The following is a 20,344-nucleotide window of genomic DNA, read 5'->3' as shown; positions in this document are numbered from 1 at the left end:
CTGCTTGCACAAACTCTGCGACGGCTTTGACTTCCTCAGCCAGAAAATGTAGTCTTGATTCTGAAGGTAAAGTCCTCACTTGTTGTTTCATGTTGCTCTGTCTAAAGCCCGCGAGTGGTGTGACGCTTTTGCCAGAACTTTCTGTTCACTGTCATCTCCACTGTGATGACTTTTAAATTGTTTCCTTTTTGTGTCTGCCATCATCTTCCATCTTCTCTTTCAGCTTTTGTAGTCCACGAAAGAATAGCAACCCATCTGCAAATTTAAACCTTGAGCTTCTCTTCAACACAGTCCACAAAGCACTCCGGAGATCTTGGTATATCAGGAAATAATTTAGGTTCTTGCCAGATCTTGGCCAGATTTTTGGGTTCAGTGTTACAACTTTTTTTTTGGCTGCGCCATGCAACTTGCAGGATCTTAGTTTCCCGACCAGGGATCAAACCCATGCCCCCTGCAGTGGAAGCGTGGAGTCTTAACCACTGGACCACCAGGAAATTCCCAGAAACAATTTCTAAAAATAGTAACAATTTAGAATATTTGCTGAGATATATAGCAAAGTAAGTAAGAATTTAGAGTGTCTGGAGCTGGTTTCTCAGTTGGCCAATGATGTGAGTCTTCAAGGGTGGGTTACACACCAGCAAATAACGACTTTTCATGGCTGTGGTGTCCAACTTAGCTTAAGAAGACTGCATCAAAATTGCAATCACTTTTTTTCTTTTTAGCATTTTAACCTTAATATGGAAGTAGATAATATTCAAGTGCCATGTGCACCTTGCTTAATACTTATAAGCGTTTGCCCACGAGTTAGCTAATACTGATTGAACATTTGCTGTGTGCTGGGCACTTCGCTAGTTGTTTACACATTAACTCATTTAATTATCTGTCCCTCACAATATGCTGATGACATTAATGCTAATGTAACATTTCCTAGTTTAGAGAATTAAAAGCTGCCCCTGCTGGGATTTAAAGCAGGTCCTCTGACTCCAAGTTCACTGCTCTCTCCTAAGACATCACATTTGCTTCAAGGAACAAGGCTTGGGTTTCGTTTTCCTTTGCTCAGCTTGGCTTCAGAATGTATTGTTATCTAGCTGGTCCATTACAAACCATTACAGGTTGCAAACCGCCAACCTGTAATTTTCTGCCATTCTTTTAAAGTGTCTTGCTTTATGGAAATGTAACTGCATACATGAATTGGAATGAGAACGAGTTTTATCATCCTGTTGCATTAATTTTTATTTAGCCTGAAATAAAGCCATCACTGATTATGAAAATAGGTTTAGGTCACTTGATTGTGTCTAGCTATTGTGCTAGTACCTAGGAACCTAGGATCTATCTGAGACTTAGCTAGTGAGCCTGAAAGGGGCACTTAGCAAGTGTCTGCTCCACGCCAGGTACTTTCCATGGCACCTCATCACTAATCGTACATTATCTGCAATGTTCACAAGGTACGTATAAGGTACGTATTTTATTATATGTACCTTATACGTACCTTAAAAGGTACGTATTTTACTCCCAGTACATGGGTGGGGAAACTGAGTGGCCTGTGAGTAACATGTCTGATTTGGAAAGTCTGAGCCTTTTTTTCTAAATTTAGATATATTCCAGATTCTTTCATAACAAAATATGAATTTGTCATTAATCGATCCAATCCAAACTACTTTGAATCCTTAATAACTATTACTAGTTCTATCTTTCTGGTGAAAAACAGCCTTGGTATAGATTATTCATTATGCAAGGACTTCTGCCAAAATTTGTCATGCCATTTAAAAACAAACAAAATACCTTTGGGGTTGAAATGACACCATTTGCAACTTGACCCTGAATTTGGGTATTTTCCTGGAAGTTGAAAGAAGGTAGTAACTGCTTGATCCCATATTCTGATAACTCAGATCTCTGCTTCCTTTGTTTCAAGAAGGATCTTCAAAATGGACACACACACACACACACAGCCCCCTCAAGATTTAACTCATGATGGCAAATAGCTTAAAAAGCATGAAATGTGTACACTGTGGAATATTCTACGTGTAATTTTATGTTACAGTATGTGCTGTTTCTTTTGTTTGACTTGCAGATTATCTACTATGAAATCGGGATTATTATCTGTGCTGTCCTGGGATTGCTGTTTATTATTCTGATGCCTCTGGTGGGGTTTGTCTTTAGTTTGTGTCGTTGCTGTAACAAGTGTGGTGGAGAAATGCACCAGCGACAGAAGAAAAATGGGGCCGCCCTCAAGAGCTACTTTACACTCTCCCTCTTGGTGATTTGTATATTTATAAGGCAAGTAGCATCTTGGACAACAGCTGATTGTGTTTTAGGTTGATGAGAAATGTCTTGTGTTTTAACTGTTGAGCATGAGTTGGAAACAACAACAAAATACAAAAAACAGAAAAGAGAGAGCAAAAATGCTTGCCCAGCACATCACTATAAGCAGAAATTAGTGCTGTAACCAGGCTGCTCTAGTTTATGTGATAAGCCAACCCCGTGGTTTTTTTCATTTTGAAACCATCCTGATAAATCTGGGACTGAAGAAAGCATTCACCTCCCAGGACAGCGCCTCCTTCCTCTTAAATAGCTCTCTCGAAACAGGCAGCATGCAGGAAGGCAGAGCAAGTATTTCTCGTTGATTTATACGTCCGAAGGGATCTTTTGCAAGGAAAATTTTTTTTAATTGAAGTATCGTTGATTTACAATATTATGTTAGTTTCAGGTGTACAGCACAGTGATTCAGTTATATATATATATATGTATTTGTTTTCAGATTCTTTTCCCTTATAGGTTATGACAAAATACTGAGTATAGTTCCCTGTGCCATACAGATGGGTAGAGTCCCTGAATTGGGGAATTGGAGAATATTGTTGGATGGAGTTAACTTTCTAATTATACGCCCAGTTTTTTTTGTTTTTTATTTTTCTCATTTTTATTAGGAACTTAAAAAACGATCTTTATTTTATTTATTTATTTTTAAACAGCAGGTTCTTATTAGTTATCTGTTTTACACATATTAGTGTATACATGTCAATCCCAATCTCCCAATTCTAGAGTTGCTGATACGAAACAGTCCCCAGGTGAGATGCAGTGAGAAAAGCAGTTTGTAGACCACGTGTAGAACACAACACCAGTGATTAAAAACAAAAAAGGAGGGGGATGTGAACACTTGGTTATGTTTGCACAGAGACCACGTGAAAGGATTTCCGAGACCCTGGCCAGGCGAGTTGCCTCTGAGAAGGAAATTGGTGGCTGTGAATGGGAGGGAAGCGAACTCGCTTCTTACTGCAACCAGACTTCTTGTTTCTTTTGAATTATCTACCACACTCAAGTATTACTTACTGAATTAAGTACACCAAAAATTAAATTTAGAAAACCAAAAATTCCCCACAAAAAGCAAAAGCCAGTGCACTGCCACTGATTCCAAAGCAGTCAGTTTTTTTGAACAGATATCCTTCTGCTGAAAATAGTGAAACAATAGACCTTAACACAGACGTAGAGAATGGACTTCAGGACACAGGGAGGGGGAAGGGTAAGCTGGGACGGAGTGAGAGAGTGGCATGGACATATATACACTACCAAATGTAAAGTAGATAGCTAGTGGGAAGCAGCCGCATAGCACAGGGAGATCAGCTCGGGGCTTTGTGACCACCTAGAGGGGTGGGATAGGGAGGGTGGGAGGGAGGGAGACGCAAGAGGGAGGGGATATGGGGATATATGTATATGTATAGCTCATTCACTTTGTTATATAGCAGAAACGAACACATCATTGTAAAGCAATTATACTCCAATAAAGATGTTGAAAAAGAAAAAAAAATAGACCTTAACGATATACTTATAAACAGGATCCAAGTGAATGTGTTAGCTAATTTCATGCACCCTTGTTTAACCACCAGGTAGTTTTTGTGGGTGTGTTTCATCTGCAAGACGGGGATGTGGGTTTCTCTGTCTCTCTCTCTCTCCTGTTTCCCTCTGTGTCCCTGTCCTCTCTGTCCATAATTTGAATCTAACTGCTTCTTCACATTGAATTCTGAAAGGCCGCTTAGGATGGGGCAGTGGTAATTACAGATTTCCCCTGTCTCTCTGCTTTGTGTTTGAAGGATTTTCAGGAATGTACAGACCCTACAGCTGTGGGAGTAGTGACCTCCCCCCAGCCACCAGAAGAATGTCGGTTATAGCCCAAAGACCATTCAGACCCTTGTGCATTTCCTTTAAGCCTGAAACTTACATCCTTCATTCATCCAAAGACTTGGACAGCCCTGTGTCTTCCTTTTTGTATACCCTAGAGATCAAAGATGAGGCTCAGGTGACAAAGTGCCTTTTGAAAATACTTGCCCTTAGGCCTTCTTGTTCGCATGATTATTTATTTAACAAGTTAAGAATTTTCACTTGATACAAATACATATGATGTAACTTCAGGAAAATTCTTTATTGCATGTACTCATTTACCCAAAGAAATGTTCACGTATGTAATAATGGGCTTTCAGTTTTTTTAATGGAACATATGTCCTGTATTGGGTTTCTATTTTAAATTGCACTTTTATTTGCATTACATACAATTATGCAATATACACTTTATAGTTCACCCTGAACTGATTGAATTATTTATATGAGGTTTTAAATGCAAAGATATATAAGCATTAAAGCTACAATGTCAGAAGTAAACTTGGCTTTCATTTTATATAAAATGAATGCTAAATATATCTTTTATTCTTGAGAACTCAGACCCATCAAACACATTTAGGTAAGCTTTTTTTCTCCCGAGTATATTTTAGTTTAGAAAATTCTTTAAAAAGAAATCTGTGATTCTATCCTCCTACACAGTCAGCTAAGATATTTTCCCCACCCGAGTAAAACTTACTAATTAATATAACAATTTTAAATTTCAGTACAATTAAACCAAAGTTGATCAACTATTTGAGGCTAAGTGACAAATTTAAACTAATTTGTTTCACATAATACTTTGAATTTATATAAGGATTATAAATAGGTCTAAATAAGAGTAGTATTTGAGATTTTGTTTCCTTTGAATTCAGACTAGAAGTTTAAACTTCTTTGCTTTGAATTTTTTTTTTTAATCTGAATAGCTATTTTGATGTCATCATTTTAGAACACCTACTGGTTTGCAAGTATCTTCAACAGCATGAGTTGAGTAATTGTCTGCATGTAATCAAAACTAGCCAAGAAGATTAAAGACCAGGAGAAAACAGAAATTTCCATATTATGATTAGATAAAAAGGAGAAGAAACTTATGTCCACAAAATCAGAAGATTAGAATAAAATAAGAGGGGAAAGAATGTCCACAAAATTAGAAGGCGGAAAGAGAAAGAAAACGAGCTATTAGCCTCTGCTTCCATCGACCTCAGCAGAGATTGGATACTAGCGATAAATAATCTTTGTATAAGATTTTTAAAAAATTCTTTCAGAAGCCCAGAGCAGTCTACTTGCCTTTTATCAGGCTCAATTCCTTTTTGTGGCTGAATACTGTTACAATTAAAAAAGAAGTTGGTTTTTAAATTAGTCTTGATTTTTCATCCATCCCATTTTATTAAAATTTTTGAAATCTTTTCTTTTTAATTGAGAAAGGCATAGGTGTTAATGAGAAAGATCCCCTAGTATATGTGGAGTATATGTGGTCATATTCTTTTTCCGTTTGAGCTTTTCCAAAGGCAGCTGCAGAGTGTTTGAATTCCATAGACGTTGACATATGTTTACGTAAGTCTGTTTGACCATCAGCAGAAGATTACATTTCCACGTCTCACTGTGGACTGTTTAAGCAGATGTGTCTTACTCCAGAAAAAGCCAACTTTTCTCTCCTTTCCTTTGCATTTGTCATCACTGCATTTTTCAGAATTTCAGAAAGGTTATAAGCAACAACAAAAAGGAACAGCTGTGCCTTTATTTCTCCAGAATAGAGGTTATTTCTACGTTTCCCAAAAGTCAGCTTTTGCCAATTACTGTGGCGAAACCGAATCCCAGTCCTTTTCAGGAAGGTGGCTATTTTCAAAGTCTTTTTTTGTTGCTGTTGTTGTTGTTGCAATGTGATGTCAATTCCTGGTGTGGAGGCCACAAGCTTCCAGAAAAGAAATTGAGCTAGCATGCCTTGGAAATCATGAGACTTGCTTAATGAGAGAATTAGTTATATAAAATTGAAATCGAAAAATTATCTTTAAAAAGTAAGAGATCAGTTACAGACAGAGCATTTATTTGGCTCTTATTGGCTAATTTCATTGTCAGTAGAAATTGGTAGAAAAAACTGCTACAAATCCTAAATGTTTAGCCATACTCTAAAAACTTTAAGTATTTACTTTTAAGTAGAGAAAATCGGTCTGTCCATATAAAATACAGAAGTTATAGTGCTAATATGTCATAAATATAAATTCCTATCTTCTGCTAAAAATTTCAAGAGATTTTGTTGTACTACATAAAATTTTCGGTAGCTTAAAGGCTTTTGTGTCAATGCCAGAGAATTGATAGTCATTTGATTGAAATTTTATTCCCTTTTTGTGTGAGGTGAATTTCCCTCATTGTCATATCCTAATAGTTGACTGGTGTTAAAAAAAACAAAACATTAATTTCATGTGATTTTTTTGTGTGCATGCTTAAAGGAACATTGAATAATAAGGAATGTCTAAATCAACAACAACAAAAAGAATAACTTTTAAATTCTCTATTTGTGTTTAACAAAGGGTTTTAAATTTGGGATTACAAATGGAGACCATCAATTGGTTTGTGTAGTATTTAAAATTTTTTTCTTTGATTTGTTGCTAATATTTAAAAATGGGAAAAAAATTTTGAAATGGGAGATTTTACATATGAATCCAGATTCCCAGATTTTTGTGAATAATTGGAAGATCTGGTCTTCTTCCATCATGGTAGCACTTACTGGAACCACAGGGCATCTGCCCGACCCCCATCTTTATCTCCAGCTCCCACAGGTCCATACCAGGCACTTTGCCCTTCATGCTTTCTGCCTGCCTGTGTAGGCATTTGAATTTGCTGTCTTTAATTTAAATATAAAATTTACAATGAGTTATGAGTGTGAAAGTCAGCTTTGAAAGTTGCTAAATTCTATCCCAGAATTCTGTTTAGTACAGTTTTTTAAAAATGATTAATGCTTTCATTTTAATTAGATCTATAACTGAGTAACAGAAATGTGTCCTTTTAAATACGGTGTATTGAAATTCAGCATTGTATTGCAATGCTGTGTTTACTGATTGATGATTTTTGGAGTAACAGCATTTATTCAATAAAGGAACAAAGATAGTTTCTGACTTGGACATTCTGAACATATGGCTAATCTTCTAAATGGATCAGATGAAACAAGCCCAGTCCTTAAATCTGCCTTCACTGATCACCCACCATGGACACGAGACCCTGCATTACCCAAGGTTTACAAAGAAGCAGTTTCCACCTCTTTTTAGGGAAGTTAAACATAGGTGGAAATAAAGGCAAAATAGAGTATGAAGTAAGGAAAACCCATCAGAACTTCAGGGCGAGACCTCTGGGAGTTCAAGGCAAGACGTCCTTCTCCTATCCAGGGGGTTCAGGGAAAGCCACATGGACTTGGACTTGCTGTTTGTTTCCCAAGTTCACTTTGACTTATATGACAAAAATGGGTCTGGAGCATGACGAACGACAAATAATTTGGACATGATGGGGAGAGAGCAAGGGCCCCCAGTGTGAAATCCTCTGGTGGGCAGGTATATTCAGGTGGTGATCCTGACTTGTCATGGTGTAGAATGGTTGAAAATTGGCATGGTACATAAAGGCCCAGGTACATTACTATGACTCAGCTTTTTTTCCCTTCTGTTGACACTACTCCAAAGTCATTATTTTGGGTCGTTTGGCCTTATTTTGCATGAGTGAATCATTTAATAACTATTATTGCTGTGGTGTAATGCCAGCCTCATAAATACCAATGCAGACTTGAGACCGACAAAAACGGATTCTAAGGTGGTCCCTTCAAATGTCAGAGGATATTGTTAATTAGATCTTTTAAAGATTATCATCAACGTGAACCCAAACTTAAAAAAAAATCGAAGACACCTTGTGGACACCCAGTACCCCTCTCCTTTGCAGTCTGCGAAGCACCGATCTAATCTAATTTCTAGTTTTTGATGCCAACTGAAGCTCACAGAGGGAAGGGACATTCTCAAGCTCACACAGTAAGAGTTAGTGGCAGTTGTGAGACCAGAACCCAAGTCTCACGTTCCTCCTTTATTGCATATTCCGCTGCACCTTGGTTTTGTTTTTTTTTTTTTAATTTATTTATTATTCATTTTTGGCTGTGTTGGGTCCTCATTGCTGTGCACGGGCTTTCTCTAGTTGTGGCGAGCGGTGTCTACTCTTCCTTGCCGTCTGCGGGCTTCTCACTGCAGTGGCTTCTCTTGTTGTGGAGCACGGGCTCTAGGTGCGCGGGCTTCAGTAGTTGTCTCACGTGGGCTCAGTAGTTGTGGCTCGAGGGCTCTAGAGCACGGTATCAGTAGCTGTGGCGCACAGGCTTAGTTGCTCCGTGGCATGTGGGATCTTCCTGGACCAGGGCTTGAACCTGTGTCCCCTGCATTGGCAGGCGGATTCTTAACCTCTGCACCACCAGGGAAGTCCCCACTGCACCTTGTTAAACATAAGAAATGTTGTTCAACATTGTGTTACAGACTTCGGGGGATTAGTTTGGAAAGGCAATGCACCTGTGTAATATTGCTATGGGAAAATAGGTTTATTTCTCTATCTTTTAAATTTTTTTATTGAAGTATAATTGATTTACATTATCATGTTAGTTTCAGGTGTATGGCACAGTGAGATATATATATATTATTTTTCAGATTCTTTTCCCTTATAGGTTATTACAAAATATTGAGTATAGTTCCCTATGCTATACAGTAGCCCCTTGTTGGTTATCTATTTTATATATAGTAGTGTGTATATGTAAATCCCAGCCTTTTAATTTATCCCCCTCCCCCTTCCCCTTTGGTAACCACACGAGCAATGCTCCTTGGAATGACTCATGACAGAAATGGGGCAAATGACTCCCCAATTACCCAAGACTGAGAGGTTTCCTGGGAATGTGGGACTTTTTGTGCAAAAGTGGACAGTTGGCCATCATACCTGTAAATATATGAATGCATCATGCTTAAGATGTTGCTTTTGGTGAAGAAGCAGAAGTATTCATATTCTCCATCAGAACTTTTCCCCAAAAGTTTGCGTATTATTTGCAAAATTTTCTTCTAGAAACATAGTTACACCTTCCATTGGATGGTTACAAACTAACAATTTATTACAAACTAAAAATTTTGTTAACTTCTGGAGGTAACTTCTGTAGGGTGTGTTATGAGTTTATATAGTTTCTTACTGCCATCTAGTGGCTAAATCCAACAGGGCCTTGGTGATTAGCAATCTTAAATGTAACATTTTAATGTTTAAAGGCCTTGACACAAAAACAAACCAGTTGGTCAAATTAATTTGTCAGGGGATTGTTAGTAATTAGTAGACATTAAGAGCTCTTAAAATGATTAAACGTAGACATTTCAGATGGCTCGAAAAATATGGTTGTTGTTTTCATGTAGTGTAGCTTTTCATGTAAGATGCCTCTCATGTGGTGTTTTTATTTATTTATTTATTTATTTTTGGCTGCTTTGGGTCTTCGTTGCTGCACACAGGCTTTCTCTAGTTGTGGCGAGCGGGGGCTACTCTTCGTTGCAGGTGTGCAGGCTTCTCATTGCGGTGGCTTCTCTTGTTGTGGAGCACGGGCTCTAGGAGCGTGGACTTAAGTAGTTGTGGCTCACGGGCCCTAGAGCGCAGGCTCAGTAGCTGTGGCCCACGGGCTTAGTTGCTCCACAGCATGTGGGATCTTCCCGGACCAGGGCTCGAACCTGTGTCCCCTGCATTGGCAGGCGGATTCTTAACCACTGTGCCACCAGGGAAGCCCTCATGTAGTGTTTTTGAAACTCTTTATTGAAGTGCATTTTATATGGAGAAAAGCGTTCCTATCATAAGCACGTATGTGCGAATTTCTATGAAGTGAACACACTAACTACACCATTACCCACCCCTCCCCCGAATATAACCACTGACTTTTAGCACCATCATTTTGTTTGATTTTGTACTTCACATAAAGTGGAAGGAGACGGTGTATACTCTATGGCTTGCAGCTTATATAGTATTTTAATGCTAAAGTAATTCACATTTCCTTTCAACCTGGACAATGCAGTAGCTAACAAAGACAATTAGATTAACCAAAAACATTAGAAAGCCCAAACCATTCTTATCATTTTAGTATTTTTCCTGACAGTCTTCTTGAGGGGAGCAGAGGTATGCATGTATGTGTGTGTGTGTGTGTGTGCGTGCCCTGCATGGAGAGTGTATACCTACATTCGCATCTGTACAGAAGTGGGACTGTATTCCACACCCTGTCTTATAACCTTTGTAACTTCTATTTCCTGAACATTGTTCCATTTATAAGACTCATATTTAACTGAGCAACGTGTCTTGAATGGATATGTCTTCCCTGAGAGGACTGAGTCTTGTTCTGTGGCCCACATTTGGTGGTGCGTGGATTTTGCGATGGAGGCAGGAAGCCTGTAGCAGTGGAGGGGCTGGGCTTGGGGAGCAGGGGTTCTCTGCACAGGAAGACCTTCCGCCTTCTCCCGGCTGTGGGCTGCTCTGCACCTGGCCACGGCCATGGCTCCCACAGTAAATGCTCTCCTTTCCTTTTCCTGCAGCATTGGTATCATCTATGGTTTTGTGGCGAACCAACACATAAGGACTCACATTGAAAAGACTCGGAAATTGTCAGAAAGTAATTTCAACGACTTGAGAACCCTCCTGAATGCAACTCCAGGGGTAAGGACCACAATCTATATCCCATGATGCTTTGTGTTTGAGGCCTTTGGGAGTTCCTGTATATATTTGGAATCTTATTTGGACCTTCTGGAAACCCTATAATCATTGTAGACAGGTGTTGTCTCTTAATTTTAAAGATAAAGGAATAAAGGCCTAGCAAGTGATTTTCAAAAGAGTACAAAGCATAATTTCAGAATTGGTGCTTTTATTTTATTTCATTTTACTTTATTTCTCTTATTAAGGTAAACCATATAATTATATTACTTATTATAAAAGTGCTTAACCATTTTAAAGGTCTCATGACTTTTTCAATTTTATTTATTTATTTTTGGCTGTGTTGGTCTTTGTTGCTGCACGCGGGCTTTCTCTAGTTGGACCAGGGCTCGAACCTGTGCCCCCTGAATTGGCAGGCGGATTCTTAACCACTGCGCCACCAGGGAAGCCCTCTGCTGAGAGGTTTTTTAAAAAAGATGTTCTGAATAGGCAAAGCATCAATGTGCTTCTGGGATACAGAAAAAAGGTACCCTCAGGTCACCCTGTCCCCAGAGACAACTTCTGTGCATGTGTGTGTGTCTCTCCTTCCCAAGGAATTTTACACATCTATACAGATATTAGCAAATAAGTGTTTATAAAACAGAAAGGTTTCATTACCAGAGTAACTTCAAGCAAACGATGGGGAGTTAATGATATTGTGAAAAAGAAAGGACAGTGGCACCAAAGATTTTTCTTTTTAAAAAAAGTCATGGGGCTTCCCTGGTGGCACAGTGGTTAAGAATCTTCCTGCCAATGCAGGGAACACGGGTTCGAGCCCTGGTCTGGGAAGATCCCACATGCCGCAGAGCGACTAAGCCCATGCGCCACAACTTATGAGCCTGCCCTCTAGAGCCCATGAGTCACAGCACTGAAGCCCGCAGGCCTAGAGCCCATGCTCTGCAACAAGAGAAGCCTCTGCAATGAGAAGCCCGTGCACCGCAACAAAGGGTAGCCCTCGCTCGCTGCAGCTAGAGAAAGCCCGCACACAGCAACGAAGACCCAACGCAGCCAAAAATTAAATAAATAAATAAATAAAAACCTCTCAGCAGAAACCGTCAAACATATGATGCTGAGCCAACATGCAGAGAGAAGGATGCTATCCTATTAGATTCACTAATAAGAGCCTGCCAGAATCCATGGGCTTCCTTACACAGGGATGTGTTCTTACAGGTTTAACATGCTCTAAAAAAATGCCAACACATTAAATATGGTACTGGTTTTTTAATATGTGGTTGGAACTAAAAATGCAAGGAGTGCAGGAATTTTTAATATTGAGATTATAGAAGCTAACTTTATTCAGCTTTATAGCCTGTGCAGAGAGGGAAATGCTTCATTTCCCCAGTTTGTGAGTAAAATTCATAATATTTTTTACCTATCCTTCTAAAGATGCCAAAGTAAAATCTGTTTTCCTAAAAAGTTGGCAAAGTTAAACACATAGCAATCATGGCTGGTGAACTTTGGGATTGCTTTCATAATCTTGGAAAGAGACTAAAGTGTTATGGCTTTGGGGGAAACTTATGTAGTTCAAAATATATGAAAGAGCTCTAACAAATCTATAAAAAATTGGGCAGAGAATGTCAATAATTGATTTACGAGGAAATATAACTGGTCCCAAACATCATAAAATTATTTTTAATACATCTTTATTGGAGTATAATTGCTTCACAATGCTGTGTTAGTTTCTGTTGTACGACAAAGTGAATCAGCCATATGCATACATATATCCCCATATCCCCTCCCTCTTGAGCCTCCCTCCCACCCTCCCTATTCCACCCCTCTACGTCGTCGCAAAGCACAGAGCTGATCTCCCTGTGCTATGCAGCTGCTTCCCACTAGGTAACTATTTTACATTCAGTAGTGTATATATGTCGATACTACTCTCACTTTGCCCCAGCTTCCCCCTCCCCACCGTGTCCTCAAGTCCATTCGCTGTGTCTGTGTCTTTATTCCGGCTCTGCCACTAGGTTCGTCAGTACCTTTTTTTTTTTTTTAGATTCCATATATACGTGTTAGCATACGGTATTTGTTTTTCTCTTTCTGACTTACTTCACTCTGTATGACAGACTCTAGGTCCATCCACCTCACTACAAATAACTCAATTTCATTTCTTTTTATGGCTGAGTAATATTCCATTGTATATATGTGCCACATCTTCTTTATCCATTCATCTGTCAGTGGACACTTAGGTTGCTTCCATGTCCTGGCGATTGTAAATAGAGCGGCAATGAACATTGTGGTGCATGACCCTTTTTGAATTATGGTTTTCTCAGGATATATGCCCAGTAGTGGGATTCCTGGGTCGTATGGTAGTTCTATTTTTAGTTTTTTAAGGAACCTCCATACTGTTCACCATAGTGGCTGTATCAATTTACATTCCCACCAACAGTGCAAGAGTGTTCCCTTTTCTCCACACCCTCTCCAGTGTTTATTGTTTGTAGACTTTTTGATGATGACCATTGTGAGCGGTGTGAGGTGATACCTCATTGTGGTTCTGATTTGCATTTCTCTAATGATTAGTGGTGATGAGCATCTTTTCATGTGTCTCTTGGCCATCCGTATGTCTTCTTTGGTGAAATGTCTACTTAGGTCTTCTGCCCATTTTTTAATAGGGTTGTTTGTTTTTTTGATATTGAGCTCCATGAGCTGTTTGTATATTTTGGAGATTAATCCTTTGTCCGTTGTTTCATTTGCAAGTTAACCTTACTCTAGTAATTGGAGAAATGAACAATTAAATAATAATGCACATTTTCACTAAGAAGATGGGCAATAGTTATTTTATTTAAAAGTGGTAACATCCAGGGTTGCAGAGGGTGTGGGGAAGCAGACCCACAAAGACACGGTAGGCAGAAGGGTGAGTGGCCCCAGCAGAGGTCAGTAATAGCTGCTAAGTTTAAAATGATTCTAGGGTGGTAGATTTCACACGACCTCAAATTCTCTGCAGTTCCTCCTTTCAAGAGGTGGATCTGTTTTCCATCCCCTCAAATCTTGGATGTGTCTGTGACCTGCTTTGACCAAACGAATGAAGTAGACGTGACCTTGTGCTAGTTTTGACCTTAGGCTTCCAAAGGCCTTGCAGTGTCTACTCTTGTCCTCTTGCTAGCGGGACCACTACGTGAAAACACCCAGCCTGGCCACTTGGGAGGAGAGACCACATAGAGAGAGGGATCCATTTGTCCCCAGCCAAGCCAGCGCCAACCAGGAGATCGGCATAGCCAATCCACAGAATCATGAGAAATAAGAAATCATATTTCTTAAGCCAGTAAGAAGTCTGAGCATCCCCAAAATAGAAATATCTCTAAGAACCTGCTTTCTTTTTTTAAAAAAACTCTGATTCAGGATAATTTTCATATGTTAAATCTCTTTTTATTGTGGCTTGGGAAACCTCCAGAAGAAGAGCTTTCAAGTAATCTTTTTTTTTTTTTTTTTTTTAGCAAATTGACTATGTACTGGAACAGTATACCACCACGAAGGCAAGGGCATTCTCAGATCTGGACAGTGAGTAAAATTTAACGTTGCCTCAAATGTGTTTGTTTTGGCTAGAAGATGCTATGGCCATCTCCCATAAAACATGGACTAAGAAATGTAGTATGCTGTTTCTGCAATTTCTGTGTGAACAAAGGGGAAAAACAGAACAGTAATTCCCTAGCATTACTGAAACGTGTAGTTTGTTACTCAGCCATTAAAGCCTAGCATTTTTTATAAAAATGCTTCTGCTTTCCTGCAGTCACAGGCACCTGTTCTTCACTCTCCACACGAGAGAAGAATTGGGTCTCTGTCCGATCTGCTGTTAAAGACAGATATGGGCCCCCCGGAGAAGCCAGTGGCTTCAGGAATTAGAGGGGTGGGCGGAGCTGGTCCCCACGTGTTCAGTGGTTAGCAACCATGGGCTGTTTTGCCCTCAAGACGACATCTGGCAACATCTGGAGGCATTTTCAGTGTCCCGGTTGGGTCCCATCCATTGGCAGAGGCCAGGGATGTGGCTGAAAACCCTGCAACGCACAGGGCAGGTCCCACAGGAAAGACCGATCCGGCCCCCGACGTCGATAGAGCCTGGGTTCAGAAACCCTGGTCCAGCTGGAGAGGTTAGGGACACCTGCAGCCGTGAATCAAGGTGATAAGGTGAATCTATTCCTAGTACAAAGAAACACCGAGTCTGCGGTGGTTAAGTTTTCACGGGGGGTGCAGCTGGTGTGAGGGCTTGGAAGTGTGCCAAGAAATCTCCGCAGGAGAGTCCACAGCCAAACGGGGTCTGGAGTGAAAAGTGGGATTTCGCGTCGGGAGAGACTAAACCAGGCAACGAAATCGGCATCGGGAAGAGACTGAGAGGTAAGAGGAGAATAAAGAAAGAGACCCCACCCTCACTGTCCCTTATGCTTCTTGGAATTTAGATATTAAGTTGTTGCTGGGAGGCGGAATTTTCGAACAGCTCAAACCTAGAGTGGTCCCTGTGCTGGATGACATCAAGGCCATGGCAGAAGGTAAGCACTGTGGCAGCAGGACCAAGACAGCCTCCACCCGGAAGGCTCAGCCTCCCAGGCTCCCTCGCCCTTTTCTCGTTTTCCCTGAGGGTCAGCTAGGGCAGAGCCACAGTCCGTCCTTCCTTCCTCCCTCCTTCCCTTTCTCCCTTCCCTCCTTCCTTTTTCCCTTCTCTCCTCCCTCCCTCCCTCCCTCCCTTTCTTTCTTTCCTTCCTTCCTTCCACACCTGGCCCCTGCCTATCTTTCCAGTCTCTTCCACCAGCACCTCACTTTCCATTCTAGCCGTGAATCTCAGTGTTCATTCTGATGTAAGTCCCCAAAGGTGTCATTCTTCCCCAGACCCTGTACTGCACAGGCTTCCTCTGCCTGAAATGCCACAGAACCTTCTTCATCTAACGTACCTATTAGAAAATTGTGTTCCTAGAATGTGTATTTAGCTTTGACAAAGACTGAAGTTTAAAACAGCAAGGCTTGTCTTTAGAATGAGTCTTACCCCTATGGTTGAATCATAGTCAATCACAGCAGAGGTTCAGTGGTACCTGAATAAAGGAAAATAGATGGAAGAAAAAAGAAAACAAACAAAAACATAAGTTTTCTTGCTTTTGTCCTTACTGGGATACTGTTAGTGTACAACAGTTGTCCAAAGTTCACAACAAATAACACTTAAACTCAATTGAAATAAATCTTCAGCCAGTGGTTAATTTTGTTTCTATCCATTAGCCGTATTTCGGACGGAAGGAGATGGGTTGGGGAGGGGTCCTTCCTTCCTTCCTTCCCCTCATGGTGAGGAAATGAGGCCTCCTGCCACCCGTGTTATTGACCGAGGAAGCTGATGGTCCAGCCCCAGTCAGTCCTCAGACGAACGCAGCCCCTGCTGCCAGCTTCACTGCAACCTCGGGAGAGATCCTGAGCTCAGCCACTCAGCTAAGCCAATCCCAGATTTCTGACCCTCACATACTGTGTGAGATAATAAACCTTTGTAGTTTTAAGCTGCTGACTTTTGGAATAGTATCTCCTGCAGCAATAGATAACTAATACGGTGCTCAATCCGCAGTGACAGCTATTTTCCTAAACCATCAATTTTCTATCCAGCCTTCAACACATGGAGGAGAACTAAAAGCTTCTGATTTCCTAGTCAATATACTGTGCTATTTGTGACTCATCAGAATATAATACTCCTTGATTTTAAGGCAGTATATATTGTATAGACCTTTGGATTAATTAATGTCTTTTTTGGGGAAAAGAGGAAAGTACCACATTAAATGCAAAATTGATTGCATGCTCATTTCACTAAAGTTAAAATGTAAAAAAGAAAGCAGAAGGAGGCAGTGAATCAGGGAAATACGGTAATCTTTAAAAACTGAAAGATGGCCCACTATGGAAACAAAAAATAATGAGTGAGAGAAAAAATGCACAAAAATGGTAACACAATGGACTAATAAGGGGCATTGTTTTAGATAAAGAGCTCAGTGTCCAAGGAGTGTAACCTCTTATTCCTGTTAATTAGTACATTTTCTTACAACTGAGCGTTACATTTCTTTCCTCCAATAGCCCCATTTACGACACGAAATGAACTCTTTGTCATCATGGCCGACAGATGGCCCCCAAACCGTGTGTTATTGTCCTTTATTGAAAATTAAATGGCATTAGTCATAAAATGACACCCTACATAAGTAGGGTGTCAGGTTGAAATATCAAAATACTAAAAAAGTGAATTTGCAATGGAGCACCACGTGCTTGTTTATTAAGCCCGTTAACTAATAGTATATAGTGGAGGTTCTGATAACTACCGTAGTTTCAAAGTAGTGATGAACAGACACAATACTGCCGATATCAGCAAACACTGGATATTAAATGAAAATATTTCTGATTTCTTCAGTGACAGAGGCACTGACAGAGATTCACTGTCTACTTTCACAAGAGAATCAAAGGCTAAAGTGTGACTGGAGGGGCTAGTGGAAATGAAGATGTGGGTTTGGTTTGGTTTGGGTTTTTTTCTTCCAAGTTCACAAATCCCTTTGAGCCTGTGCACAGACCCCAGTTTAAGACCCGCCGATCTCACCTCAGATAGTTCAGGTTTGTCCAGGTAACTGATTATATCAGAAACAAGGAGCTCCAGGTTGTCCTAGAGTTGAATGAACAGTCTTCAGCGATTACTTTGTCACTTGCTGTTTGAGCATTTCTGCCACAGGAATGAAGATGAAGCCCAGACTTTTTCCCCAGAGAAGTTTCCTTCCATAGCTGCCCACCTTCTCTCCCCCTCACCCCCCCCACTTCGCCCAGCCCTGTGTCTTAGCAGGAAATATCACTTAATTGGCCAGAACAAAACTAGGAGGAGAGGTGGACACCTTGGTGGCTCCTCATTGCTTCACCTTGAGACTTAATCGCTCATGTCTAATAGCCACGCAAAACCTTCCCTCTCCACTGCCCTTGGCATTCCTCTTGCTAATGATCCTCTGGGTCCCCTCATTATGACTTCAAGTGTTTACACTTCACTGATGGATTAATCATCATTTGGGCTGACCCTCTGACCTTTTACAATCAAATCTCTCCTGTCATCTCTCTTACTCTCTTATAAACATCTTTCGAGTAATCATGTTTCATTTACCTGATTCATACAGACAAATCTCTATGCGGTTTTCAACTAAGTGGACTGTTGTCTCATGCAACTGAAACTAGCTTCAGGTGAGGCTTGATCTAGTGGTGAGATTCTTTCCATCTAGCTGTTCTCTACAGTGTCTGTATCGTTCTAATGCAAACTCCCCTTGCGGTGCTACATAGGGGAAATGGGTTGCCTGGGGGCAGTCAAGGCCCACTCCTTAAGCTGAGGGTGGGACCCATGTTACCCAAACTCTGCTGCACCATAGGGCAGGGGTGACATGGCTTCCGAGATGCCAGCCAACCAAGTCCAACAAAGCAAGTGATTGTAGAATTGATCAGCCATGAAGTAAAATTTAGAAAGCTATTGAGTGTTGAGGCACTGCCCTGTGGCAATGCTATATAGCAGGTACTTTTCCTGCGCCATGTCAGTCAGTGCTCACAGCAGCTCTGTGGGGTGAGTACGGTTACCTCCATTTTACCAACTCAAGAGAGTGAGGCTCAGAGTTCATGTAACTTGTCCCAGATGAGGTAGCTGGGAAGTGGCGGAGTTGGGATCCAGACCCTGGTCTGATTATAAGGCTTGTGCTGCCTGGACCGTTCCAGATGGTATTTGGGTACATTTGGGAGTGTTAAGGTATAGGGTGCTTCTGGGCCATCCACAGCAAACACAGCACAGTGTAACTTTGAAAGAACAGTTGGGAATCTGGAGTTCAAGAGCTGGTGTGACCACAGGATGATGCCAGGCATCTCTGCACCCCAGATCCCTCTCAAGTCAGTGCATTGGAGTAGTGGTTGGCCAAGATCCCTTCCAGCTCCCAAATTATGTGAAGACAAATGCCGTGCAAAATGGTGCAGCGTGGTTGTCATGTACCTTTATTTTTTGCCTCATGGTTTGCCCAGTTTTTAATGTTTGCATTACAATTCTAGCTGGATTAAAGTCGATTAAAACATTTTTTTTTCTTTTCAGAGCTTCCTGTATTATTGAAGTGTTATTTATATATATATATATGGGTTTTTTTTTAAAGCCAGCCTGAATAAGTTAAACTTTAGCCTCTGATGTTGCCAGAGCTTCTTAAAATGTACTCAATAAACTGCTTTGGCAAGTTTTTTGCTAAAAATCCTTTGCAACCTTATATGTCTGGTGGCCTTTGGAGAAAGCAGAAATATGCAAATGGATTTGTGCAAATCATATTTGAGCTGCAGGCTAGGACCTATAAAGGAAATGTTCTATGAACTAGTAAAATGTTAATTAGCTAAAATTGAGAATCTAAAATATCTTTCCACTGGCTCCAGATACATAATATATGTGATCTTGGTAGGCTTGGAATGACCCCCAGAGTTATAACCCAGTAGACATTTTAAAAAAATGCTCTGAAGCCTTTGGAAAACAAAAAAATTTTTTACTTCTGAGTCCTTCTTGGGACATGACAGCATAGCACCCATAACCTAGAATGTCTGTACACAGTGCCTAAATGGACACATGTTTTCTGGGCCATCAACTCGTTTTATCATCCATCATTCTTTGTTGTTGCTGTTGTTTGTTTGTTTGTTTCTTGCCTTAAAATAACTCATCTTGAAGTCAAAGTGGAAAAGGCAATGAGAGGTAAACCACAGAACATTCAAATGTGAGGTGTGTGATGTGAGTTATATTTTGCAGTGCTCTTTTGCGTTCTGTTGTGTTTCTAGTTGCAGCTGTGTTCTTTGATTCTTGTTTCCCTGTGGCAGATACTTATTGAGCCTCTAATATGAGCTGGGTACTAGCTCCATGCTTTGCTGATAATCCTGGGAGGTAGGTGGAAAAGATGAGAAACTGAGGTCCAGAGTGACTCTTCGATAAAATCTTTGTTATTATTATTATAATTATTATTATCTCAAATACTGTTCAGATAGTAGTTCTTCTGCTGCCTTGCTATAGCACCTTTGGCAAACTCTTTCACCTCTCAGGACCTCAGTTTACTCATCTGTAAATTAGGAGGCTGGTTGGGTCATCTCCTGGTTACTAGGGGAATCTGTGATTCTAGGCTGTGCCTTAGAAGGTTTGCTCTTAGGAGATGGCATTGCCCATATCATCCAAGATGGCTCCCCAACCTAGTTTTGATGATTTACTCTGAGACCTGGGGAGGCTTCCAGGATTGGACTGTATGACCCTTCATCCCCAGTTCTATCACCTTATCTGAATAGAAAATCTTGGAGTCTGCTTCAAACAATCTTTTCTCTTGAATTTTGGTCGGGTCCTGGAAGGTAATAGAAGAACTGGGGTGAGCCCTCATAATACTTTCAGCAAGAGACTACGACAGGAAAGCATTGAAGTGTGTGTGTGTGTGTGTGTGTGTGTGTGATTTTAGAACCAAGTTTTATGTGGTTGCCAGGGAAAATTGGGAAACCAGTTTTTAAGGGCATTTACACT

General features: G+C 40.5%; 1 protein-coding gene across 1 annotated transcript in view; it reads left to right on the top strand.

Annotated features, from left to right (window-relative positions):
* Positions 1-20,344, top strand: part of PROM1 (prominin 1) — a 93,346-nt gene that overhangs the window by 37,211 nt on the left and 35,791 nt on the right. The window contains exons 3-6 of the mRNA XM_089911699.1: positions 2,042-2,277; positions 10,707-10,827; positions 14,292-14,355; positions 15,249-15,338. Coding sequence (XP_089767825.1) covers positions 2,042-2,277; positions 10,707-10,827; positions 14,292-14,355; positions 15,249-15,338 — 511 coding nt within the window. The remainder of the gene's footprint in view (positions 1-2,041; positions 2,278-10,706; positions 10,828-14,291; positions 14,356-15,248; positions 15,339-20,344) is intronic.

The sequence above is a fragment of the Delphinapterus leucas genome, chromosome 5 (genome assembly GCF_059928025.1).
Source record: "Delphinapterus leucas isolate spDelLeu-1000000601 "Yukka" chromosome 5, BTC_Dleu_Yukka2, whole genome shotgun sequence".
NCBI lineage: Eukaryota > Metazoa > Chordata > Mammalia > Artiodactyla > Monodontidae > Delphinapterus > Delphinapterus leucas.
This window is presented reverse-complemented; position numbering and strand designations above follow the sequence as displayed.